The 24,856-nt window shown below is 50.7% G+C and overlaps 7 protein-coding genes across 7 annotated transcripts; 2 read left to right on the top strand and 5 right to left on the bottom strand.

Annotated features, from left to right (window-relative positions):
* Nucleotides 1-902: 902 nt before the first annotated feature.
* COCSADRAFT_166191 (uncharacterized protein) lies at nt 903-2,993 on the bottom strand (the record flags this gene model as incomplete). The annotated part of the gene is made up of 4 exons (XM_007696402.1): nt 903-985; nt 1,101-1,451; nt 1,623-2,729; nt 2,921-2,993. 4 exons carry the CDS (start codon nt 2,991-2,993, stop codon nt 903-905), a joined length of 1,614 nt encoding a protein of 537 aa, XP_007694592.1.
* Nucleotides 2,994-5,902: 2,909 nt separating this feature from the next.
* Nucleotides 5,903-6,947, bottom strand: COCSADRAFT_130664 (uncharacterized protein). Its single transcript, XM_007696401.1, has 3 exons — nt 6,846-6,947; nt 6,437-6,794; nt 5,903-6,372 (listed from the first exon to the last, which is right to left on the bottom strand). The coding sequence occupies exons 1-3, from the start codon at nt 6,867-6,869 to the stop codon at nt 6,302-6,304; spliced, it is 453 nt and encodes a 150-aa protein (XP_007694591.1). The 5' UTR covers nt 6,870-6,947; the 3' UTR covers nt 5,903-6,301.
* A 197-nt stretch (nt 6,948-7,144) lies between these two features.
* COCSADRAFT_31947 (uncharacterized protein) lies at nt 7,145-8,164 on the bottom strand. Its single transcript, XM_007695971.1, has 5 exons — nt 8,122-8,164; nt 7,907-7,987; nt 7,846-7,853; nt 7,617-7,721; nt 7,145-7,565 (listed from the first exon to the last, which is right to left on the bottom strand). The coding sequence occupies exons 2-5, from the start codon at nt 7,956-7,958 to the stop codon at nt 7,542-7,544; spliced, it is 189 nt and encodes a 62-aa protein (XP_007694161.1). The 5' UTR covers nt 7,959-7,987; nt 8,122-8,164; the 3' UTR covers nt 7,145-7,541.
* A 485-nt stretch (nt 8,165-8,649) lies between these two features.
* COCSADRAFT_31946 (uncharacterized protein) lies at nt 8,650-9,947 on the top strand. Its single transcript, XM_007695970.1, has one exon. The coding sequence runs from the start codon at nt 8,768-8,770 to the stop codon at nt 9,530-9,532; it is 765 nt and encodes a 254-aa protein (XP_007694160.1). The 5' UTR covers nt 8,650-8,767; the 3' UTR covers nt 9,533-9,947.
* Nucleotides 9,948-18,074: 8,127 nt separating this feature from the next.
* COCSADRAFT_207272 (uncharacterized protein) lies at nt 18,075-19,559 on the bottom strand. The gene is made up of 2 exons (XM_007696400.1): nt 18,991-19,559; nt 18,075-18,931 (listed from the first exon to the last, which is right to left on the bottom strand). Exons 1-2 carry the CDS (start codon nt 19,343-19,345, stop codon nt 18,156-18,158), a joined length of 1,131 nt encoding a protein of 376 aa, XP_007694590.1. The 5' UTR covers nt 19,346-19,559; the 3' UTR covers nt 18,075-18,155.
* Nucleotides 19,560-20,483: 924 nt separating this feature from the next.
* COCSADRAFT_207264 (uncharacterized protein) lies at nt 20,484-20,934 on the bottom strand. The gene has a single exon (XM_007696399.1). The coding sequence runs from the start codon at nt 20,903-20,905 to the stop codon at nt 20,624-20,626; it is 282 nt and encodes a 93-aa protein (XP_007694589.1). The 5' UTR covers nt 20,906-20,934; the 3' UTR covers nt 20,484-20,623.
* Nucleotides 20,935-21,532: 598 nt separating this feature from the next.
* On the top strand, nt 21,533-22,088 carry COCSADRAFT_207261 (uncharacterized protein). Its single transcript, XM_007696398.1, has one exon. It carries the CDS (start codon nt 21,551-21,553, stop codon nt 21,920-21,922), a length of 372 nt encoding a protein of 123 aa, XP_007694588.1. The 5' UTR covers nt 21,533-21,550; the 3' UTR covers nt 21,923-22,088.
* The last annotated feature ends 2,768 nt before the right edge of the window (nt 22,089-24,856 follow it).

The raw sequence follows: 24,856 nt of genomic DNA, 5'->3' as shown, positions 1-24,856 counted from the left end.
AGCTTTTTCATCATCCGCCCTACAGTCCTGACTTAAATCCTATAGAAAATATATGGGGTATACTTAAAAATAGACTATCTAAACTACCTAGTAGTCTATTAGGAAAGGGAGCTAGTGAAAGAGATATAAATAGCTTTATTAAAGCTATTAAGCAAGAGTGGCAGAAGATACCACAACAGAATATAGATAAAAGTATTCTATCGTTACCAAGACGCTATCAGGCTGTAGTAGATGCCAAGGGGTGGTATACTAAGTATTAGTAGCTAGCTATTGCCTATCTATTCTAATATATTGTCTAAAGTCTATATATATATATATCTTCTACTTTTACTAAGTACTATAACTATATATTATATATATATTATTTATAAGTCTATCAGTCTATATATACATAATAATATATATAAATATCTAAAAATAGCAGCGCGAAAAATGCTAATAAAGTAGTTTGATTTTTTCCCTCTAGATTCACGTCGATATTACTAAGCAGATATGCTTACTAATGACACTATTGTACTACTTATATAAACTTCTAGATATTCTCTATAATATATTTTTTTCTTACTACTATAGCTTATATAGCCGCCGAGATATATTGTTTTAAAAACATTAACTTTTTCGAGTACGTTTTTTTTTGTCCCCCCCTGTAGATGAACGTGTTATGTTAACGTGCAACGCTTTCTTCCTATATGTGCAAAATCGATCTCTCCACAGAAATGTCACTCGTCTTCACATGATCGTTGTCTAGTTTCCATTTCAATTTCTGAAATAGCCACATCTCATAAAATTAAGGCTACCTTGCTCACATCTGGCAAGACTCAATCAAACTCTCATTACCCACGTGATTCCGTATTCATGTTCGGGGTTTCCAGCAGCCATGCTTGGTGCCCTGTACCAATACTTCACGCCTTCCTTCTCACAAGCTTCATCGCTCCGCTGGACAAAGTACGCAAGATGACCTTCGAACCTCTGACAAGGGTGCGAGCTCCGTGACACTTCAGCCGGAATTGCTACTTTCACCTTTACCTTCGCCCTCGCCCTCGCCCTCACCTTTGTGTCTATATTAGCTCCATCCTCTCTAAGGATAGATCAAGACTTACGTGAATTCAACAATGCTTCATTGGCCTCTTGCGCCCTCCTTTTCGTGTCCATTCGTGCATTGGTGCGTGCAAAGTAGGATGAAGTATCATGTTTGACAGCGTATCGGATGGCTTCGATATGGGTCATCTGCGAAGTGAAGGGATCATAACTGTGCATGTCCCAAGAATGCGGAACAACAGGCTTGTGAGCACGTTCATTTGCTGCAGATTGATCATCGGTGCTAAGTTCGGAAGCGGGCATCTTCTTCTTATTTTTCTTCTTGTTTTTCCTCTTCTTCTTTTTGGGTGTCTCGGCTAAGGCGTTCTCAGACTGGGCGGCAGTCTCTCTATCAGGTGTATCTTGCGGACGATCTGAAGCGCCAATGTTGTCGTCAGGAGCAGAGTAAGCATCAGTTGGTTCATGAACATCATCTCCAGCTAGGGTTGAAGTGGACGAGCACAGTGAAAGAGATTGACGAGGATTCGTAACTGCTTTAAGAATTATTCCATGATGTACCTAGTTTCAGGTGCTTTTGAACCTACAGGACTGATCAGGTTCAGATTTCTCTGTAGACGGAGTTGGAATGACCAGCAATGATGTGAATGGCTTTCTGTCTGATCCTGTTTCGCATTCCGGTTCGTGAGTAGCAGGAGTAGTAGAATCTTTGTGGGAAGACTTTGCTTCATCATGAGACTGAGTGTTGGGGGAGATGGCTGTCTTTGACACAGAAGTGGAACTCAGTACCTGTGGCGAGAGGGGAGACTTAGAATCGAGTTGCTGCTCAGGCTCGGTTGATAAGACCTGCTCGACTGCTGGATATTGGACACTCTCATCTGCCTTATTCACCTTCTTTTGATTGTCTTCCGTATTAACGTCAGTAGACTTCGCCTTAGTTCGGCCTTTGGACTTCTCCATCTCCTCAGGAGTATGCTTCTCGGTTTTTGCACCAGCTGCATCTACATCAAAGTGTGCTTCTCCGGCTATGGATAAGTTGGCTGAACCCATGGACGTATCAAGCTCTCGCTGTGGATCTGTGGCAATCTTCGCTTTCTTCAAAGATACAATCTTATTGGCCTTGACCTTGGCAACTCGATCAGCCTCCTCCTTCTTCTGCTGCTTCTTCTTGGTCTCTTTTTCCTTCTTTGCTTGCGCCTTGTTCTTTGTCGCGAATGGATGGAGGGACTGCATTTGCTGAGCTCCGGCTTTTTTGACTGTGTCAGTTGGAGTCGGTTCGACAGGAGCTGACATGGTTACGCTCTGTTGTGCAAGAGCAGCTTCTGTATGCGATGTGTCTGGTGTTACCTCTTTATCCTGGCTGTAGCTTTCCCCGGTTTCGGGGGCTTCTGGGATACTTTCAGTATTTGACGCTACAGTTTTTGGTTTCTCAGGCTCCAAGTACGTCTCTCGAGCAGCATCGGGCTCGGGCTCTTCAGCCATGACTTGGGATTTGGGTCTGTCTTGTAGTGGGTTCCCGGAGATAACTTGTGAAGGTAGAGCGACGGTACCATGGTCCACAGTATTTGCTTGGTCACGGACCTCTGGTTTTGGTTTCATTTGTGTAGTTTCAGACTGCACTTCTGACGCGGAGTCAAAGCTATTGTTGTTCTTTACTCCAGTATCAGGAGAGTCATCCTTACCCTCGTTTCCTGCTCCGGGGATCGATGTTCTCGTATCGTCACTCTGTGGGATTTGGGTTGACTTTTTTCCGAGACAGGTATCGGTATCAATGGGTAGGGATGTGGAGCAAGATGTCTTGTCTTTGTTTTGAGCACTATCCAATTGGCTAGACTGCTCAGGTGGTTGTGCAATCGATTCTCGTCCCTCGTCTGCCGCATGACACACCTCTTGGCCGGGATTTGATGGTGGAACAACTTGAAATTCGGTTGAGTGAGTATTTCCAACACTCTGATCATCCGCTCTGCAAGATTCGTCGTTCTTGGTAGTGGCTGGAGATATTACATTAACTTCCGGTTCTTCATTGGCCTCTGGTTCCTCATGTATGGAAGGCTCCTTCTTGAATGGCGACTCGCGGTTGTTTTTACTCCTAGCTTTCTTTGCGGGAGACTTCTGTTGGCGTTTCGAGTTCTCCGATTCAGGAACGCTAGTCTCTATATAACTGGCGATGTCTAACTGTGCAACAGGCTTCTTTGGCAGGCCGCTTCTAGCATCCTGGGGAGAATACAATACCACATCTCTTGCTTTAGCCATTACATTATCGGCATTAATGGCAGTACTCTTCTCGTTATGGGATAGATTGGTCGTAACACGAACATGACTATTAGCTGCCTGGCTTGTGCGTGGGTAATCAGAGTACACTGTCGGGGGTGGCTCTTTCTGATAGAACCGCCTTGGTACTGAGACTGTCGGCCGAACCTCGCCGTTTCGTAGCTGAGGGACCAATTTATTGATAGTAAGAGCCACCTTCGCATCAGCGCATGATGCAAATCTACACACGTTAGCTAGTCCAGAATACTGAGGAACGATCTACTCACGTGGCAAAAGCATGGAAGGGACCTTTTCCTGGATTATATCTCAAAGAAATCGTAGTAGGAGTGATTCCAATCGTCTGTTCAAACAGCTGCAGAATCTCGCTTTCGCTGACATCCGGGGGCAGATCTCCAATCCAAAGCTCTTTGACAGTAGCATTGTTAGGGCCAATCCAGGTGTGGCCACATCCAGAAACGGAATCGCCTGTGATGTTCGGATCATCTTCTGATTGACGTCGTCTGCTGCTGGTATCGTTATAGCGTGGGCCTGTCGGAAGCATATGGCTATGACTACTATGGACTGAACGGCCACTTGAAGTGGACATCTTTCGACCTCGGTGCTGCGGAGCTGTGAAACCGTAGGGCCCACCTTTTTTTCCCGTATCACCGTACGCTTGCCCGGCGCTAAACTTGCGGTTGTTGCCATTGTACGGATCATAGAGTTGATTTGCGCCTGAATGATTGGAACGGCGAGGTATCGGTGCTCGAGGATCTATGCCTTGGGAACCTATATGACCCGGGAAGTGCATATCCGTCATCTCACCCATCAACATTGGCTGTGGTCCTTGTGGATCGCTGAGATAAGCTAGGTTCATCTGCATTCCTCGTGCGACACCTGGTTGGTAGCCTGTGTGCCCCCGAGACGCTAATGCGGGTTCCATGGTCTGGACAGGATATCCTGGATGAGGCATCATCAGTGGCCCCAGCAAATAGGGATTCATTGTAGGATCTGAAATCATTGGGGTAGGCATCTGCGGGCCACTAGCCATTTGGACCGGAATGTACTGAGTCGATTGTATTCCAGGTATTCCAACAGGATCCCGCCGCGGATACGGTCCAGAAACTGTACGGCTTTCGTTCTCAACCCAACCTTGCGGCTGGCTGTATAGTCCAGAACCCAGATTTCGACTACCCTTGGGTCCTTTCAAGACTTGCGCACGTGTATTCTGAGACTCCATAGATACGACTATCGTGCGCTCCATGCCGCTGTATCTTGTATGCCTTTGGAATTCATCTGGCTGTTGCGGCACATAGGGTGTAGCACGTTGGGATAGCGGTTGCAATCTTGACTGATCTGACGTAGTGAGGGTTGTAGTAGCTGTGCGACCAGTCTCATCTGGTAAGATCTCTGTCAATTGTATCAGCCTTTTTAGTCTGAACCACCACTGTTTGCGGCGCTTCTTACCGGCTTTCTTGCTGTCGGGTTTCGCAACTGTGATAGTTGTCACTTTTGCCTCACCGACATCTTGCTGAGCCCCAAGAAAAAGTTGCTGGTCTCGAATTGAATCTAATGCAGCGTTGTTGGCCAAGTTGGAGTCGTTCCAGCTGGCAATCAAGATAAAGGCGACGTGCCAGAGGAACGCTCGAGGAAAGGAATTGAGTTCGCCGAAGACAAAGATCTGATCGAGAGCTGTGAGTGGATCATTGAGATCGTACACATTTCCGATATTGATGCCGGTGAAATCAAGTCGATCCGGATGCTCTTGAGCCCAGTCCTTAGCAAATCCATCCGCGGCATATAAGGTGTCACGCGCGATGAAAGTAAGCATCTGCTCGCAGAATTGCCTGCCCTCGACAAAGATGTCTGCAGCATCCCAGAGATCCTCAACAGTCCAGCGTTGGTTGGGGAATATACACAGGCATTGATCTTGACTGTAGTTAGCGACTAGTTTGTACGCTCTTCGCACACCAGTATACTCACTCTTGTATTTGATCTGCCAGTACCTTGCAGCCTGTACCACAGCTACAGGATCGTTCGTACTGCGCACAACGGTAGGTATAAGGCCTGAGCCTATCAGACGGTGGGCTTGCGTTCCAAGCTCGGTAGAAAAGTAAGCTCGTCGTACACCTGGCAAAAATCTCGCGTCTCTAGTCGCATGTTGAATAGAATCAACGGAGTCGCCCATGTTGGTAACAGTGGCAGTGGTCATTGCTTGGGACTTGTGCCAGCCTACTCTAGAGCAGCAGATGGGATAGTCAGTTGAGGGTCAGACTCTTCCGCGACTGAGAGATGCAGCAAATGATGCTGGCTTACGAAGGAAAGGGCGTGCTTGAATGGATATCTGCGGGGAAACAGCAGTTCCAGTTGAGGAAAGAGCGGCCGCAGTGCAAAATGCAATTGTGGGTCTCAATGGAAATGGAGCTGAGGAACGGGTAACATTAGAGAAGAAGTATGAGTAGTAGGACAAATGTTTGTTTACGATTGCTTCAAGTGGAAGAGGCAGGCAGATTCTACGCGCCAAGAACGAGGCAGAGGTGAGGGTCGAAGTGAAAGTGAGCAACGCACCATCACTACATCCCATTGGTCGAATCATGCGCCCCTTGGAACCATGATTCACAGATATTATGTAGTTTCTGCCTATCATAGAGGCGCTTGGTATGAGAAGTAATGAACATGGCTAGAGAAGAAGACTGGACATTTGGAAGTGAAGCGGTATGGAGCACGGAACAAGCAACGAGAACTGCCGCACCCACTCTTTGAGAATAACTAAGAAATCTCTTAGAAGGGATACTTTACATATACAGATGTATGGATCAATCTCTGATGAGAGACGCAATCACCCGTCGCTTGGAAGCAGGTCGCGTTAGTCATCAAGCGGTCGAGCTGTGAGGAGACGAAAGGCCCAGCAGTACCTTTCAAATAATTCTCTCTGCTGAAGTTGACGTACGACTCAGTTTACAGTGTTCTGAGTCGATGCAATAGGTATAGTGCAAATCAATCTATCCTACTCTCCCTACGCGCTGTCTTTCTCCTTTGACACTGAGCGTACCAGCTTCATGATTTCACTTTCGTTTTCACCAACGACTGTCTATCTTCAGTAATCTATTCTCACAATATAGGTTCTCACGCTGTCATGGGTCAAACTTACCCGCCTTGCCCTGGTTCCAATCCACAACGAGCGGTCGTTGGAATGTCGCGGCATCAGCCTTCAGCCGTCGCATAGCATCGGTCTCGCTCTCTGCCCCACTGATGACTTTTCCTGCCGCGCTTGGTCCGCCTAGGTAGTCCAGAATGTTCTTGAGCTGGTCGGTGGTAGGTGGGGCCTCTGTAACATCGAGCTCGAATTCTGTGCGCTCAGCCTTGTCTTGGGCTTGGTGAGATGATGCCTGATCTTCGGTTGCATGCGCAACAGATTGCGCATTAGCTTGTTTGAGTAGGGTGAGGACACGCGTTGAGGCTTGGTTGGAAGGCGCATGGAAGAGAGTTACGACATTCTTTGCGCCGTGCTAAAGAAAAGTCAATGAGTAGCTCCCAATGAATTACAGGCATCAATTTACCTCTCCAAATAGTCGCTTGAACATATTTGCAGTGATGTGTTCTGATGCCGAGCTGGTAGGTTTGCAAATGAAGTCGAGATGGTGCTTTGGCAGCTTGAGTTGAGGTTCGGGTGTGACGTAGATCGTCTCGCTTGTGCCTACCCCATCTGCCGGAGCTCCTGCGGAGACGTTATCGACAAGAGATCGATTGCACTGCTGCCTAGATGCTTAATCATTGGTCACCGTAGTCATGAATGTATCAAATCGAATGATATTGAATACGAGAATCATGTCTAGTATCCACAAAAGACCATCAGTAAGAGTAGGCAAATCAAACAGATAATTGATTGCAATCAGCGAATAGAGCTGAGCTCTAGATCAGCTATTTTGTAGGACTGTGGCGAAAGTAGAGACAAAATCCATCGCAAACAAGCAGTATGACAAATATCACAAATATGGAACATGAACATGGAATCACAAGCATCTGGATTTCGTGATGCAGCCGTGCAAAAAGCAGAATATACATTTACGCCATGAATATGCCCCCATCATCCCAAAGTGTGGGATCATGCTTCTGCAAAGGAACGTGCCGTAGCGACGTCCGTGATTCCCACTCCCTCTGATCCAGAGTCATAGCTGTACTGAGGAAACCGAATTCATGACCGTATTCTCTAGCTCATCGTGCTCATTTCATGCGCCCTTCCTCTCATGCTTGGCTTATGAGGTGGGGTTAGGGTTCATCTGCTTTCCGTCAGCATCTACTCGTCATGAGTGCTTTCGTTCTCAACGGACCTTGCGCTTGCCACCGGTCATGGTGACGTTGACGAAACGGCGGGTGTATGTGAGCCTCTTCTTCGCGCGGCCCTTGGGGGTCTTCTTCTTCTCTTGGGGCTCAACCTAGTAGGGTGTTAGATCAATTCTCTTGATTGTGGTCCATAGCCTAGGTCCTGTCATGGTTGCGGGGTCGTCGTTCGACGTAGTGCGTTCGATCGGGACGGCGTGTCTTGATAGGGATGCTTACCTTGGGGGCTGAGTACTGTTAGCAGATATTCATCTTCATTTCAACACAAGCCAAGACTTACTCTGAGACTTGACCTTTCCGGCACGAGCGAGGGATCCGTGAACCTTTCCCATATTTGCGGTTGTTGATGAGTCGAGTTTGTCTGTAGGGTGGCGAACTCCTGTTAGCGGGCGTGTTTCTTGTGTGCAGACGTCGAGTGGAGGGCTGTAGAAGCTTTTTATCGCCAAACCTCGGGTTTGATGCAGTTGTGATTGCGGGGGTTGGCGGTATACGTACAGTTTGCGGGTGCGGTCGCTGTGTGTTGGATGGCTGGGCCGCGACAATGGTGTTGAAAATGCCTGTGTAAGAGCGGACCAGCGGATTAGCCGAGATCACGTGTTATGCTAGCGCACAACTCCATCTCCAACACAGTGACGCAACAGCACTTTATGATTGGGAACATTAACAAAATTTGCACGGATCAATTTCAGGTTCTTCAAATTTCTATGCTGTTTCGATGCTTGGATATTGAGACTTGCTGTGTTTCCAGCTTTGTTGAGATACACAACCAGAGTGCGCCTTCACTCTGCCTGATGATCAATCAAATAAGATGATGCTGACGAGCCATCGTCTGCTATACTAACATGCTCGGCGAGACTCCAATTACACTCGCATAGCGTGTGGATGCCTCGAATAAACCGCTGCAAAAACTCGATACGCAAAGCTATCGCATTCCAGTCGTACTACCAAATAGGTTTCGGCCTAGTCCCAGCCGGATATCCCCGCCGCCGATCGCATGATGCGCATGATGCGTCCCGTAGCTTCCTTTGGACGCGTCGGTGTTTACCTCAACCACCACTTGACTGACAGCTCACTGTCTCCATCCTACACTTGATTATCCTTGTTCCTGCCCTCCAGTTGCACAGTTTCAAGTAAAGTTATAATGCATCTTCAAAGCACCCTTCTGGGCTTTATCGCCCTAACTACAGCTACTAACGTCCCATCACCACAACACCTCTTCGCAAATCCTTCGGTACCCGAGAAGTCCAACTACAAGATTCCTACTGTCCATGAATCCGCCGTCCAAGCCCGCAGAATCATGCGCCTGGAGAACATCGGCACACTCTCCACCATTTTCCCCAACGCGCCTCACGCCACCGAGCAACGACCCTCTGAAGTGGCGGGCACGCCCATAGGTCTCATGGACTATTTCGGTGACTGCGAACCTGAGTCCGGCAACCCGACCATTCTCGCCATCACCATCGCCACATCTTTCAAGAACGTCGACGCTGGGTCCAACATCACGCTGAGCATGCGCTGGCACCCTCAAGATAATAAGTGGCGCAGTCCCGCATCGCTTCCGCGCTTCTCGCTCATAGGCCATTTGGAAGACATTGATATGGATGCTGTAGAGAAACTAGGCATGACAGCTTGCTTTGTCAAGAAGCACCCCGATGCTGCGTGGTGGCTTCCAGGCAACAGAATTCATGAGAGCAAGTGGGTAAGGCTGGTCGTTGACGATATTTACTGGATCGGAGGTTTTGGAGACCGCGCATACATTGGCTGGATTCCCAAGGAGGAGTGGTTCAGCGTTACCCAGGATGAGATTGATGGCGTTCAGTTGCCGGGTGAGAAGAGCAGTGCTTGGGGTACCTTGAGCAGTTGGTTCGGCCTTGGTCAGCAAGAGCAGGGTTTATTTGAGTTGTAGGGCTGTTGATGATTAATGACTAGATCATACATCGGACATGAGAAGTTGGTGGAAATCAAGGGCTCTGCTTATGATTCCCGTAGCATGACGTTATTTACGGACTCGATAGTACACGATTTGATTGTTACCCGACATGTCATTCTGCCTCTACTTTCCTAAGTCTTCCGTACATATCGTCTGGATTGCACCTGTTCCTATCAACTACTCAGCAATACTATACTTGCCTACGACGTCTTCATACTGTGTTGCCACCAGGCTCTCCGTTGAAAATCGCGTCATTATAGATTTTCATATCACTCGTTGCATAATATCACCATGCGGACTTCAGCAAAAATGAATTCTTTTTTTCGCAATATCGACATGTATTCTGTATTTATCTTATGACTCCTCGCCGTTGTATAAATTTCTACCACAGATTAGATATCCGCTCTTCAAACACTATTTGAGCGCTCTTTACTACATCTCCACTTTTACATATCAATCCTCACACCCAGGCCCATGAAAACAAGGGGGAGCATCCCTCGTCCCGCACGAGCAACATACCGATTCGATTCAATCCAAAGGGGAAGAAAGAAGAATCCGACTTCGCTATATCCATCCCAATATGTCTTCCTCAATCCCTCGCCCCTCCTTCTCTAATATATCATTTTTCTCAATCAGTCTCACTTGTACTTAAGAACCCACCTTATCATCCTGCACAAAGCTCTATCTCACCCTGCCCTCTCGCATCCATACCACCCACAAATATCCATCCCATCCTCTCAACACAGGCACTCTACCCCACTCTCCCGCATAACAGCACAATACTTCCACACTACACTGTCAGAAAGAATCCTCTCACTATACAAATTTCCAGCTTGCCAGTGAACTTTGCCATCCGCAACCCTACAAGTGTTATATTCAACGCGCTTACCCCAGCTAGAAGAGCAAAACACAGAGAACCTGTAGCAGACGCGTGGAAATTTTTTAGACTACAGACCATTTCTGCCACGCCTACTTTACGCTTCTCGAGACTGTTCTACTTCTCCCACATATCACTCACAGTCAGAGCTGGGGCTGGGGAAGCTATATATATTCTCTCATTCCAATAATTTGTTTGTTTTTATGTTGTACTATTTTAGCGGAGTTTGTAGAGAGCTTTGGAAAGTGTGGAATGGAAATGATGGAGTGATACAAGCCACTAGTTTCACAATATGGTATGATATACAAGTATTTTCTTTCAGGATACTAAAATTCTTTTTTTTTAAACCACAATGCTAAGGAATTCGCAAGATGGAAAGATTGAATCTCTCTATCACCCTTCTCCAAAAACAAAAAGTAACTCCTAGACTTTAAAGACTGTTTTTGTACGGAAACTAAACTTCTTTTAAAATTTCTAATTTGTAGGAACGAGTTTTTTTTCTTCTTCTCAAGTTTTAGTGCTGAGGAGGCATTTTCTTAACTTCTCCTTGTTTGACCTCTGTACTGATTCTGAGCCAAAAGGCTTACTGTATTTAGCTACTTCAGAGAATGATTGTATAGTCAATACCATCAATATCATACAGGTTTCTACCCATTCGTGAGTTTACGGCACATGAACATGAGTGTTTCTTTTTTTTCTACATGGGGGAAGGGTGAGCATGGAGAGTGGATAGGGAGAGGCAAGAGAAGAAAGGAAAGAAGGAGGGAAGAGATTTGGGCTGCACAACAGAATCGAGCATAATATTGTGAGAGCTTATTGGAATTGTGATAGGAAGTGTAGGGGAGACAGAGAAAATAGAAAATAGAGAATCACTGTACATATCTCTTTGAGTGGACAGATATGGCTTTCCTTTGCTATCTGTCCAGACGACAAGTTTGATATTGCGTCTCTGCACATCTCGCCATTTAGGATTCATTATCTCCTTCACATCGCGTATGTACTCCATCTCCCCCTTATGCACATACTCACCGCCAGTCTTCGTCTTCCAAACGGGCTAGCATGAACGGTGAAGAAATGAATGCCGTATATCTCCATACCATGTATCCGCAAAGACACATAATCTCACGCATGGAGGCTCTATCCGGCCTTACCTAACCTTCCCCTCTTACAGAATTAAAATCGGAAGAGAAAAAGAAGATAGAGATGTGCACCTCCTCATCTACAATACGAGACATGTAAGCCAGAGTACGAGTAAGCCAAGCATCACTCTTGTAACGGCATCAAGAAGCGGCAGTGAAAGTCTGGCCAAGCTTGATCGTCCATCGTCTGACCCGAACCGCTCAAAACTAACTTTGTCATCCATCTTCATCGCACGCGGGTCGAGACCCCCCCAAAAAGAGAAAATGATATCCCCATCTCCTCTCAACCCCAAATTCTGACCGAAAGGAGCAAACAAACCAAAAAACGCTCAAGGCATTTCCCGAACAGAGTCAAAGCAAGGGCCCCCCTCCTTCGAATTCGGGCAGAAAAGAAAAGGGAATTATGGCAAACTCCATCTCAGTCTCGCCTTTAGTACAAAAAAATAATTCCATCATGTAAGATGGCGAAAACGCGCCTACCATATCACGCACCCACCATGAACGCACATAAGCGCGCTCTCACGAGGGAAGGAAAGAAAAAAAGGGCCACCTAATTCCGCATATCCACTCGTATCACGCCCACGTTTTCTCACTGGCAAAAAAAAAGAGAGAAAAAGTAGCAAATCACATAAAAGAACGAAAGGCCCGACCGAAGTTGTTACCCGCGGATGCGCCGGACAACAGCGGAAGAGGTGGGTCGAAAGCTTTCCCCTCGCCTCTTACTTTTCCAGCAAAGGAAAAAAAAAAGGTCCCGCTGCCGCTACGATGCGAATCGTGATAATCCCGCCCATGTTCCCCGTACCATGCCTCTAATCTCTCTCGCAAAAAAACACACGTGTGATGACTTGGAGCGTGCCCCGCTCGGGGGCTTGAGCTGTGCGTAAGTACGTGTGTCGCGGGTGGGTTATCTGATGGATACGAGACTGGGTATGAGTATGGATACAAATTTGGGTATGGGGGAAAGAAAAGGGAAAATGCCATGGTACTCTACTCTAGTGAGAAGTAAAGTACGAAGCAAGAGAGGCAGAGAGGGCAAAAGATGCGCCGAGAGAGACGGTGGTCGGACCTCCCAGCTGACTGTATGGCTTATTAAGGCGAAGGATTGGCTTGTTTACCCCAGTCCCCCCGGTCCATCGCCCACGCCACCTACCCTCCCACATCGTATTCAGCAGATGGAAGTACTATTGTGGCATTTTCTTGTTTGGGGCTGGGTACGGCGGTCTCGATGTTGGGTGGTTGCTTTTCGAGTCAGGTAGCTGTTTTACGCTTCTTTTGTTTTTCTTAGGTTCCTTTACGGACGTAACGGGGGAAATGGATACCGTTATTTCCTTTTTCTTGGGTTCTCCTCGGTAATTAGATGGATGCTAGCAACTAGGGAACAAGGCATCCAGCTTCTCATCGTGTTTTTGGGATTTACTTTAGGGTACCAAAATTGAGCTTAGGGCGGAAGGAGCGGGGGACGTGCGAAGTTGCATTCGTTGGGTCTGTAAGTGATGGCTTCGAGACGGGGGATTACTAGGTGGATTGCTAACTAGTAGAGAGCGCGCCAATCAGATGAAGGGACAGTGAGTATAGGAAAGGATTGCGAGCGACGAGGCGAAAATGGGTACCCCACGCATTTTGCGCTGAGAAAAAACGCCGAGGTTGCTTTTTTCGTCGTGTTTGCAAAGCCTGGCGCTGAGACCACCACGTACCATGGCCTTTCTCGAGGGCTCAGCGGTCAGGTATTGCTAAACAATGCATGAAATTGATTCTATCTTCTTTTTGACATTGCTCCAGCAGTAGTCCGTACCTGGATATCGTACGCTGGGTCGTACCCAGTACCTTGAATAGCGGTGACGGCAGTCACGTTTTGTTTGACGAGGGAATGAGACGTCGTACTAGTTGCAACACCTTGGCTCTGATTACAGCGGAGACAGCCACGAGGATGAGGGGGGCGGGAGCCAGGGACTTCCTCGTAGCAGGAGTAGGAAGCATCCTTCCAGGCCACGCTTCACAATTCCCTTCGGCCGTAACTGGGTACTTTCCAGGGCGAAGACGCTTGACGTCGCAACCCAAGAACAAGATGAGGGGGAACGGCGTGGCACTCCGTCATCTGATCATCACCCGGCTGTCAACAGGCATGATGCTGGAAGAAGTTTTATACGCGAAGATGCTTGGGAAAAGAACCTGAGACGAAACAGAGTTGCGCGATATGCGCGATGCTAGTTCCCGCAGAATAGCCAAACTTTATCGCTCAGCTTCTGCCTTATGAAATTTTGTTTGGTAGCGAGCACCTTAGTGAGGCGATCAACAATCGGACAAGCCCACACCCCTCCGAGAACTTTTTTTTTAAATTCTTCCGCAGAGCATTGTTCTGTCAGCAAGGGTCGAAAGACAGGTCGCGCGCGATGCAAAATGTCCGGCATGGCGCAATGGCGCTTTGAAGCCAGCAAGTAGTCCCACGAGTCGGCCCTTAGGCGTGCGTCTCCATAGTATGTATGTATGCTGACTCAAAGGGACTTCTCTCCGGAAAGTGAGAGATGGTTAGTTTTAGGGTTGCGGATGTGCAGGGACAGGGCCTGGGGGAGGGGTGCTTTGGGCAAGCTAGGATGATCCCATCTGTCATCTGCAGCACGGCCTTGACGTTGATTCCGCATGGAGCCCTAGTGTCGGAGTATTTCCTCGCCTGGCGCTAGAATGCGGTTCATATGCATCGTGGTGCGAACGGACAAAGGGTAGGCATGAGCGTTCGTGGGGCGGTAAGAGGGCGATCACAGCTGTCACGCTGGCGTGAGTGGGATGCTGGCGCTTGGGACATGCTGGTAACGCAGTGGAATGCTCCGACATTGACGTGTCGCCTCGAGTGTCAAAATAGTGAATGTTAATGACCGAGGTTGCTGGTGCTATTGGGCGGGGTGGGTTTTTTGCTCGACCACAGTGCAGCATGATACTCACCGCTCTTGCAGCCAGTGCGAATGCGAACCTCCCATCTCCACAATACACCCGCAATCGATTGGGATCCATGCCCGGCAGCTGTAAGTGTGTAGCAATTCAGAATGCATGGCCGTCGATCGCGGTTCTGACAACCCTACGTACCTTGTTCCATGCCCATTGGAACTGCTCGTCCGTATAGCCCGTTTCGGCGTGCGAATGCCTGAGCTGGGCGCGGCCATGGGACACGCGGCTAACTGGTCGAGGCAACCAAAGGGCCAACGGTCGCATGTCGGTATGGGCGGATTCCTTCTCGAAGGTTGGCATCCAGGGATCATGGCTGAAGGTCGTTGACGATACCTTGTACATACGTGTACCTACTATGCACGTAGTAGACAATGGCCGCGCGCACCGCCGCGGCGCCCGCACGTGTGCTTGCGAAGTGGCCCTAGTCACAGCCAAATCCTAGGACTACGATGGACCGAAAAGATAGTGTAGTAAGAGGAAATGGCGCACATGGAAAAATAAGAGTTGCCAGCCTTGGCTCTGCTAACGCAAGGCTGACAGATTTGGCGCTGGGCTGGTGGCAGCCTACGGAAACTAGGTGATCATGGCGCAGGTGATGTTATTTCGAGCGCATCATCGTCTACCGCTAGGGACAATCACGGGTCGGTTCCGAAGGCCAGCGAAGAAAAAGGGTGCAATTGCTGGCCGTGTTGGCGACCTATAAGACGTGCCAAGTGGCTGGCATCTTACCAGGGGGCTGGTTGGCCTCTCACCCACGCCGCCAGTCCCCAATACTTGAATGCAGCCCTCGTGACGGCAACATGGTACGATGCCTCTTTTTGCACTGCCGTTTCTGTGTAAGCATCTTTGCCTTGGTCGCCGAAGAAGCCGTGGACGCACAGTGACGGCATGCATCGAAGCCGTGCCCTCTGTCCCTTTGCCTCCCTCCCCTCTTGTCCATGACACGCACAGCTGCAGCAGCCATCGGGAACGGGCGTGCGATAGCATCGCAAATGAAGAGCAGATAACAAACAAGCAGTGCGAGGCTGTCCGTGTGGTGACGACCTTTGCATGTCAGCCGCTCCAAGCAAGCGAGGCGGGAAATTGGCAAAGGGGGGAGCAAGAAAGGGAAAATCAGACAGGTGAAACACATTCCACGAGACTGGGAATGGGCCCAGAGCCGCCCCCTCCCCCCCTCCTCCGAACAGATGATGCGCAGATCTCTCTCCAAGCACGATCCACGGGCTTGAACGGATGCACTGATCCACCCTTCTCACCATCAAACCCGATTGGCACACTGGGTGCCTCTTCGACGACGTGGCGCACCTCTGTTCATCTACCTCCCGCGATTGCTTTTGGTGCCCGTCCTCCCAGCGGCTGACCTCGCTTAAGTCCATCACATACGTACTCATACTGTAGTCTGTATGTACGTTACATGCATGCGCGAAATCGTATGTCGCCTGACAAGTCGCAGACTTGCTCCGTGTGTCCTCCGCCCCCCGAAGTGTGTGGCATTGCATTCACTCTCATTTCTTTTTTCCCCGCCGGTTTGTGGGGGTAGGAGAAAGGGGGGAGAGAAGTGTTTGAAAGGGAAAGCCATACAAGTGTTTTTTCTGGGCACTGAGTAGTTAACACGGTATCATATCCGAATCCAAGCTATAGTGATTCAAAAAAGGGAAAGAAAAATATCTCGCTTCCGCCGAACGGTTTGGCAGGATTTGCTTACTTTACTTGTTGCAGTAAGGGTTCCTTCCCCCATCAGACGATTAATGTTTTGCGTTTTACTTTTTTTTGCCCTTTTGGCTACCATCGCCCGAGAAGGCGTAACCGAGCTTAACTTACTCTAACTACTACCTGCAAGCTTGTCGTCGGGCCATGTGGAGGGAAAGCGCCTCCCGAAGGCTTCCTAAGAGTCAAAGCAGTAGTAGCCGCTTGCGCATGCTATGGGCCAAGCCAGAGCTGGGGTTTCAGACTTATTGGATTGCCCCAAATTCGTTATCCAGCAGACCTGGGGCTCGGATTCTGGTCGGGTGAGCATCACTGCGCTCGGGGAATTGTTAAGTGATGATCGTCGCTCTAGCCTCATGCCTTTGTCGTTTGATTCAGAGTACTTGCATACTAGATACATTCAAGTGCAGATGGGGGTGTTGAGGCTCCATGCGAAGCAAGCCACATGCGGCTTTCGTCACATGTGCACTGCGCAGCAATATCGCTATGAATCACCGGTCGCAGAAAAAAAGCGAAGAGTTTTCATTTTTGAGGCGGGGGAGGGGGGCCCAATAGTGCACAGGTTTGAACTTTAGTGTTGTTGGTGGTCCTCGTAGGTGTATGGACGGCTGTAGATAACCAGACATCCGGGAAGTGGTGTGAATGACGACATTAGCAGACAACACATGGAGCTGCAAGTAATGACATGGCCAAGAGGTTAGGCGCTAAGATGACTCATGCGACCTGTATTGCTGACGGCGAAACAAAAAGGCCTCAGGCAGAGAGTAATCAAGTTTAATCCATACAGCTACGTTGCTCAAAGCGCAAGCTCCTAGGCAGTCTATTGTACTTGCGGCACTGAATGCGAGGAAAAGGGGATGTAGCTATCAGCCATATGAACTGATCTCTGGGCTATTTACGTTTACAGTCTCCTTTATTGGGTGTGCCGAAGTCGCTATTGGCATGACCATTGTTGGCCGGTACCCGGACAGCGGTGGGCGGCAGATAAATGAGACCATGAATGCCAGCCCTGATCATAACAGGCTGCATTATGCGGCTGGGGAGCGTAGCATCACAGAACTGGGGGATGCTCAACTGACCCTTTTTTTTCCTTTCCATCGGCCCTCCATGCCTAGCTAATCGTTATTACGTTGGTGTATAAGCCCCGGAAGGTGCAATGGACAGGGGAAGAAGATCGACCGAGGTGGGTCTGGCGAGATATACTTGTATGTACGTAGCCAAGGAGCCGTTGAAGTGACGGAGCCCTCTCGGCGACTGTTTCCCCCAATTCGACGCAGCCATTACGCAAGCCTAGTTCCATGGGTAATCCATTGCGAACAGCAAAGACGTCTTGGTTTGAAGTTGCGAGCTCCCAAGTGTATGCCCCGACGTCTTCAGTTTCCACTAGGTTTGGAAGCCACGACACGTTCCAGGCACAGCATCGTTCCCATGCCTGATCAGTCTCAATCCCCAAAAAATGTGACGATAGAGCAAAAGCGCGCTTATCAGTTGATCAAGAAAAAAAAGTCGTGAGATAGTAATATATTGATTGTGCAATTTGACACATGTCATAGCATTTGGCTGCATAACGCAACGTCTCTACTATAGTACAAAGAAATAAAAGTTATTTATTGGGTTAAAAAAATGATGCCGCGCTCCCTGATGCGAGACAGAAAAATTGTCTGTCGTATGAGAAAAACCCAGGAATAAGATGTAGGGAAATAAGCGTACAACATCGCGACTGATGGCGAAGTAGGATATCGTTAACAAACACGAAAACTCCATTGAAATGCATAACATGGTGGGAAACCCCCAGGCGCCGATGCAGAAGTCGTGCAAATGGTATCGTTGGCGAGATATGACAGAACAAAGCGTGTCATTAGAAGAGACTCCGAGTATGTCCAGGCTTGTCAAGGCCGATTGCGTAAGACGATTAGGTGCGGCGGCTTTTGGCCCATCATGCCGTCAGGGTGGTGCTGGAGGCTGCGTGGCAACCTCGCTCGTGTCGCTTCATGTTGCTGCGGACGCTGAAGGCTTTGCCGCATCCGGGTTGTGGGCACTTGTACGGCTTCTCGCCCGTGTGGCTGTGGCTGTGTATGCGCAAGCTACTGGGGCGCGAAAAGGCCTTGTTGCAGGTGGAGCAAATGTAGCGGTCCTGTGGCTGTGGGAACTGTGACTGACTTGAAGTGCTGATGTAATGGTGGTGTTGCCATGGGTTTGAGCCGTTGGCGGCAGGGCTCGGTACAGGTACAGGCAGAGGCATGGCGTGCGGCTGGAAGTTTGAAGGCAGAGGACGCTGCGAGTAGAGCGGAGTGCTGTTGTACGAGTGTTGCTCCGGCGAGTAGAATGAGGCTGATGATGCAGCTCCTGGCGAGGACTGGTAGGGAGACTGGCCGTACATGGAAGCACTGTAGGGCGACATGGAGTGCGACTGCAGTGAGTCGCGCTTCATGGGAGGCACTGTCGAGAAGTTCTGTCGCTGTTGGTGAGGCTCCATGTTGTTGAGCGCACCGCCGACAAAGTAGGGAGTAGAAGTTGCTGAGTGGTTTGATGCTACCGAAGGGGACTGGTTACCGTCGTGTGCAACGTCGGGGTGCATTGGTGGAGTTGGGGGCAGGGTCATCCGTGAGTTGTTCGGGGCCGAGATTGGAGTGTATTGTGGTTGCGGCTGCTGTTCCTGCCTCAGCTGAGGCGATGCCGACTTTCGTTGCTGTGATTTAGGGCTTTGGGAAGCTGGGAAGCTAGTTAGCAAAATGGCCAGGGGAGGTTGGATGCGAGTGTAAGGGTCCTACCTGAATCAGAGGATGCCGTCTTTTCGTTGCCAGCAAACTCGAGGAGACTCGAGATGGACGGAAGCGAGGGTTTCTTCTCCTCGGCTGGGGGTGAAGGGGGAGACTGAGGCCGTTGCTGCTTTTGTGGTTGTTGTTGTTGTTGTTGTTGTTGCTGATGTTGCACTTGCTGTCGGTATTGCTGCTCAACTTGCTGTGTGTGGGCTGGTGGTTGTACCGGGTATGAGGAGGCCGCAACGCCCGACATGGCGTATCCACGAGGCTGGGGTTGTTGGTAGTATGCCGGGTGTTGTGGGTGCTGAAAGGCCTCGCGGTCCCGAACGCTGCCGTGTACCATGCTGGCGAGATGCATTGCCATGGAGGAGGGTGTGATGGAGGTGGAGGAGCTGAGGGTCACGGGTCACTGCAGTGGATGGGTGATGGAGAGAGAGTTGTAATAAGTTATGCAAGAGTGGGTGAAGGGGGGGTGAGTGGTGGGCGGCGAACGAGTGATGACGAGATGGATGGTAGTCTGAGCGACGGGTACGGGCAGATGTATAGCAGTGCCAGGAATTCGGGCCTGCAGCGTTCAAGTACAATGTCTGGCGAATTGGCGAGATTCAGCACAAAGCCCGTTCGCACCGTAGCGTCGTCGGTGGACCTGTCGTTCCCTGTCCAAATTGCGTTTGAGCGGGCGATGAGGCGGCGGACCGTTGGCAAAAAGCCCACCTCCAACTGCACTTAGCCCGACGCTCAGTCCCTTGCAACGGCAATGCAGATGACAGACGAAGGCGGTTTAGAGTGAGGATGTGCACGACCCGTAGTAATGCCTTGGCCGAGCGATGCGCCCACACATGCCAGGCCGCCCAATCGACGCTGCGCCGGCGCAGGAGCGCTTTTCGGACACTCTTTGCAGGGGCCCTGGTCGAGATCCAAGGACAGGCCGCGATGCACTGCAGATCGACCGTTCCAGGAGAGACCCGAGGAGTATCCTCGTGGGCTCGTCGGAAGCAAGCAAGCTCGCTGCTGCTGCCACCGCTGTGGCTGCTGGGATCGAGCAGAGGTCCCCCGGTACTGCCCTCGGAGCGGAACAACCCTCGCCGAGTCTCTTCGTCTCACACACGCCGCTGCCGCCGCCGCCGGATGACGATTCAAGTCGCCGGCGCTGCAGCCGTGCGTCGCCGACGGCTGATTGATATCTATGGACTTCGTACAATACAAGCTGCCGGCTGGCTGGCTGGCTATCCTGCCCGGCCGTCCAAGGGGTGTGTGTATGTGTGTATGTGTGTGCGTGGTGCTCTGGGAGCGAGGGAGCCTCAGGGTCACAGGGCTACCTCTCTCGCTCGCTGCACGGCTCGTCAGGCTGTCGGATGCTGATTCCAGACCAGCTTCCCACTTTGTTCTTTCGCTCGCGGGCGTTGTTGTGCCTTGTCGCTTCGAAGGGGGGTGTGCAGCCTCAGGGCGTCGAGACAACACCACACGGGCTGACGAAGGATCGGGCAGGGGTGGGCAGACGGGAGGAGGGGGGGAGGGGGGCGAAGCGTAGGAACGGAACGGCAGAGATTGAAAGAATCAAACACTTGAGACAAGCCAGACACGGTACTGCACCTTGAACACGCTTTAAACGAGCACACGGGCAGGCACCCTCGAATGTCGCCTACATCAAAAGGGCTGGACAGTTGGACCCGTCGCAAGCCATGTGTGATGGCCTGCCATCGTCCCGCCAGAAGGATGGCACATTGAGGGAGCGGAAGCGAGTCAAGCAAGGCCATGGGGCGCCAAAGCAGTCTAATGCTAACCACCATGGCGGTGACTTGTCCGCATCAGGGCCGCCGTGGACTTTTGGGGGCATGCGACTGATTGGCCTGCATTTTGCAGAATAGCGAGGGCGGCAGTGGGGAGTCGACCTGGCGAAGCAATAGAGAATGCAGAAGCGCATGATTTGCTGGCAATATTGAGGCAGGTGGGCGGGCGGCAGCGGCAGTGGTGGTGGTGCAGCGCACATGCATACATACATACATACATGCGTACATGCTGTACAGATCTATGTATGGATAGATGTACATAGCATGTATACGTATGTATGTATGTATGTACTTACGTACGCACATATCTACTTGCAAGTGTAGCAGGGCCATATAAACTCAGAGACGTCGGCGAGGCTGACTCGCCCCCTCGACAGAGGTCTCCCCGGAGAGGCGCCAGAAGAAGGGGAAAGAGTTGTCGAGGACAGTGCTCACCGCATGTTGGCGTTTGTTGCTGCTGCTGCTCGCGCACTCTGCTGCTAGTAAGTAAGCGGTGGAATGGCCCCCCCTCCCATATCCCATGGCATCCCCCCCCCCCCAATACGGCTGCTGGTTTCAGCACCAGCATCAGCACAAGCACAGCATTTGGATCAGGGCAAGCGCGGGAGGCCACGGCGGCGCGACGGCTGATGCCTTTTTCCAGCGACCGTCTCCGACCCCAGCAGCGACGACGTCGTTGGGGCGCCGCCAGGGCGGGATGGCGGCGTTGAGCCACGGCTTGGCCTCGTCCGACTGTGGAGGATCTTTGAGAAAGAGGCGGGTCGATCAGCAGCAAGCGCATGCAGCTAATGCCGGGGGGCCACGTTGGCTGTCACCGTCGCTGTCGCTCGACACCTCAAACTGCTGTAGCCGATGACATGCCGCCACCAATCCACACGCCGCAAGCCCCCCATCTCCCGACCTTCCCTGGCGCTGACCCGCCTTCGAGAAGCTGCCTGCTGCAATGCCACACCGCACATATCTACTTACTGTGTAGTAGTCCAGTCCAGTCCAATCCAGTCTTCAGTCTGATGACACCGCAGACACATGCCGCTAGCAAGGCCGAAGACGCCTCTGTTCATCGCCGCTCGCTCACGCCCACGGCATTGGCATTGCCCTCACCCTCCTTCGCCTTCACTCTCGTCCGCCCCCAATATATGTACACTACATAGCGCGATCGCGTGTCTCGCCCTCCGCCTTTGTCGTTTGGCGCTGGACCGTATCAGATATGAACTGTGACTTGACCCCCATCTGCTGTCCCTCCAAGCTATTCTACTTGACTCTGCTCCTGCATCTGCATGTACATACGTACATAGACATGTAGCATATAGCAAGCCCATCCGTCATGTCTGTGCGACAAGACACGGGCGGCGGACGGCAAAGCTGCGAACCTAGAATCACGTGCACGGACACACCATCCAGGGTTTTCCGTTGATGGAAAATTTCCCAGCTCGGGCCATCCTCCACCCACGCCCGCCGCGCGACTCGCGCGTATCATACCGTCTCTTTGGGTTTCGCGCGCGATGCAATGCACCGCACACGTTGCTCCCATTCCCATTCCCCCCCGCCCTCACCCAGCTAGTACGTACGCAACGCACGCTTGCCCTTCTCTACCGGCTTGACGCCATGCCCACCCGCCCCTTCTCGCCAGCCCTAGGCCACCGCTCTTTACTTGCTTGCTTGCTGCTTGCCTACCGCGGAATGCGTGCATGATCTCCCGGAACAGGCCACCAGCCCAGACATACACACTACTGTAAGTACTACTGTACATCTCTGTAGCTGCTGTGTCTGATCTCAGGGCGCGTGGGATTGGCAGGGGTATCGATACCTGGGCCACATCGTGACCCATCATCAGCGGGAACACGCTTGCATCCATCCATCAGTCTGCCTCCCTTGTGCCATCCGAGCGATCCTCTCGGCGTTTCATTGTCACGAACCGACATGCCAACACCCTCCTCACTACCCTCCCTGTCCGTCGCACCTTCTGCGCCTCGGGCCCGTCTCATACTGGCTTACTGTAGCCTTTTTGCCTGCCTCTCCCTCAAGCACCACACTCATCTCATCATCACCTTCTCACAAGCGATGCCGCCTAGCATCACTACAATTGAGCTGTTGTGTCGCCTGCCGCTTGGGCCACGACGCTTCCCAGGGTATCCCGGCTAAAGTATCTAGGCGAAGCCAGCGCGGACATGGCAAGGCTGCTGCCTTAATTACATCTCTCTTATTGGCCTCTGCTCCTGAAATAATCAGTCGATCTACCGGCCTTCTTCCGAATCGTATGAGGCACAATATACCTGGGTACATGGACCGCTATGACGCCGCCTGGGGGTTTCGCCAAGCGCAACGCCATCGATAATCCTAGGAGCAACCGCATTGGCCCGCCAAAACCTCGCATTAACGGCCATTTTCGATTGGCCTGAAAACGACGCCCGTTACACATGTATGCCCGTCGTTGCTCTCCCCAGACATGCAACGGCCATTTTGTTTAGTGTGCACCGCCCAAAACCACATCCTCGATACGAACACAAGCGTAAAGCTCATATGCCCGACTTTCCCAAAGTACAGTGTAAAATCCCTCAATCGAGTACAGCCGGACGACTGATATCTCCACTGCTCGACTAGTCCAAGGGTTCTCCTGGTACATTTAAAAAATATATACCAGCCTGCTTACTCGTGCAAATTGGCCAAGGAAATGAGCAAAACCCAAGTGAAGCGTAACCGACTATTTGAGAATACATACTACACACGTCTTGAGGAAACCAATCCTGGTATACAGAGGCCCCTGCAAGAACACAGTCTGCTCTAACATCGATTGCAACTGGATGAGGCCATTGGGTCTTATTCGCATCCTGTGCATACAATACGCCTCGCCAAACGCGTCTGTATCGTCCGTGGTTTACACCCATACTTACCTACACGTTGTTCCCTTCTTGCCCAACCGAAATTGTCGTTTAATATCCACTTCCGGCATCCGGCTTTCCAGCTCCTTCGGCCATTATGCCATCCCGACGACTCGTTATTAATGGGGTACTTTTATATTCTCGTGTCATAAGCCGCTCACCTGTTCCTTGTCAAAACAAAATCGTCCGCAGCCCTTCTTCTTGAAGCCTCACACATGGCTCATGTCGAGGCATCCCGGGCTCAGTTCTGCCTTGCCTTGCCGTGCCATCCGCATGCAAGCCACCGTAGCTAAGCGGCTCTGAAGATCAAACACGTTCTGTCCACATGAGACTTCCCAATACCGAAGCCTTCGCTCCTGTACCAAGTCACAGGGATGCGGATGACAGGGTAACAAATGAGACCTAGCGGCCCGAATGGGGCAGCAGAGCTCCCAAACAGGTCAACGGCAACGACAAACGGTCCAGTACCGTGTCGCGCACCCTGTCCCGTCTTCTTCTTGTTGAGTATGTCTTCCGGTTCCATTACGCCACGACAAGGGGCCACGTAGATCAGTCCAGAGTTCTTTCCCACCAACACGGCGAGATGTGCTCGGCTGACCGTGAGATTCCCCAGGATGTGACACAGCCAAGTCTCAGATCAGCCGGATCAAAGGGAATGTCCACCAATACTGACCAAGCCTGATGACGGGCGGACTGCAAACCCCTCGATTTTCTTGTCAGCTCTTGTGCATTGTGCGTCGCCGCCGATGAAGATCCATTTGCAGGGCATTCGGTACGCCTTCCATAAACGATTGTTACCGGTATCTACCGGAAGGATTCACTTCCCATTACCAGAGTGGACATGTTCGTCGACAGACTCGGTAGACGGTGCGACGTGCGCCAGCAAGCCTATCGAACCCTCCTGTTTCACCAACACACAAACCTTGGAGTCCACTTCTGCAAGACATAAAGCTGCTAACTTGACAGAGACTTTGACCGTCGCAAAAAGCACAGTCACATCCATATACGGTATGTAGAGATTGCGATCTGTGGTCTGGCCGACGTGTCTGTATCCCTCCCCTCATCTTGGTCTAGCTGGGTATGATAGGCCGCCAATACCACAGTGGATTAAAAAAATGTGGAAATAAACTAAGCGAGCATCATCACTGGATACGCTGATGCTCCATTTCTGGGCCCTGTCGACACATCTCGGCCTGACCCACCAAA

This window comes from Bipolaris sorokiniana (genome assembly GCF_000338995.1).
Source record: "Bipolaris sorokiniana ND90Pr unplaced genomic scaffold COCSAscaffold_1, whole genome shotgun sequence".
Lineage (NCBI taxonomy): Eukaryota > Fungi > Ascomycota > Dothideomycetes > Pleosporales > Pleosporaceae > Bipolaris > Bipolaris sorokiniana.
This window is presented reverse-complemented; position numbering and strand designations above follow the sequence as displayed.

Coding starts and splice junctions, on each gene's coding strand:
- COCSADRAFT_207264 (XM_007696399.1), bottom strand. CDS start 20,905: ATGCGCTTCTGCATTCTCTATTGCTTCGCCAGGTCGACTCCCCACTGC.
- COCSADRAFT_207272 (XM_007696400.1), bottom strand. CDS start 19,345: ATGGCAATGCATCTCGCCAGCATGGTACACGGCAGCGTTCGGGACCGC. Junction 18,932..18,990: donor GACGGCATCCTCTGATTCAG/GTAGGACCCTTA, acceptor CTAGCTTCCCAG/CTTCCCAAAGCCCTAAATCA.
- COCSADRAFT_207261 (XM_007696398.1), top strand. CDS start 21,551: ATGCAGCTAATGCCGGGGGGCCACGTTGGCTGTCACCGTCGCTGTCGC.
- COCSADRAFT_130664 (XM_007696401.1), bottom strand. CDS start 6,869: ATGTTCAAGCGACTATTTGGAGAG. Junction 6,795..6,845: donor TCAAGCGACTATTTGGAGAG/GTAAATTGATGC, acceptor ACTTTTCTTTAG/CACGGCGCAAAGAATGTCGT. Junction 6,373..6,436: donor TTGGAACCAGGGCAAGGCGG/GTAAGTTTGACC, acceptor GAAGATAGACAG/TCGTTGGTGAAAACGAAAGT.
- COCSADRAFT_31947 (XM_007695971.1), bottom strand. CDS start 7,958: ATGGGAAAGGTTCACGGATCCCTCGCTCGTGCCGGAAAGGTCAAGTCT. Junction 7,566..7,616: donor TGACCGGTGGCAAGCGCAAG/GTCCGTTGAGAA, acceptor GACGGAAAGCAG/ATGAACCCTAACCCCACCTC.
- COCSADRAFT_31946 (XM_007695970.1), top strand. CDS start 8,768: ATGCATCTTCAAAGCACCCTTCTGGGCTTTATCGCCCTAACTACAGCT.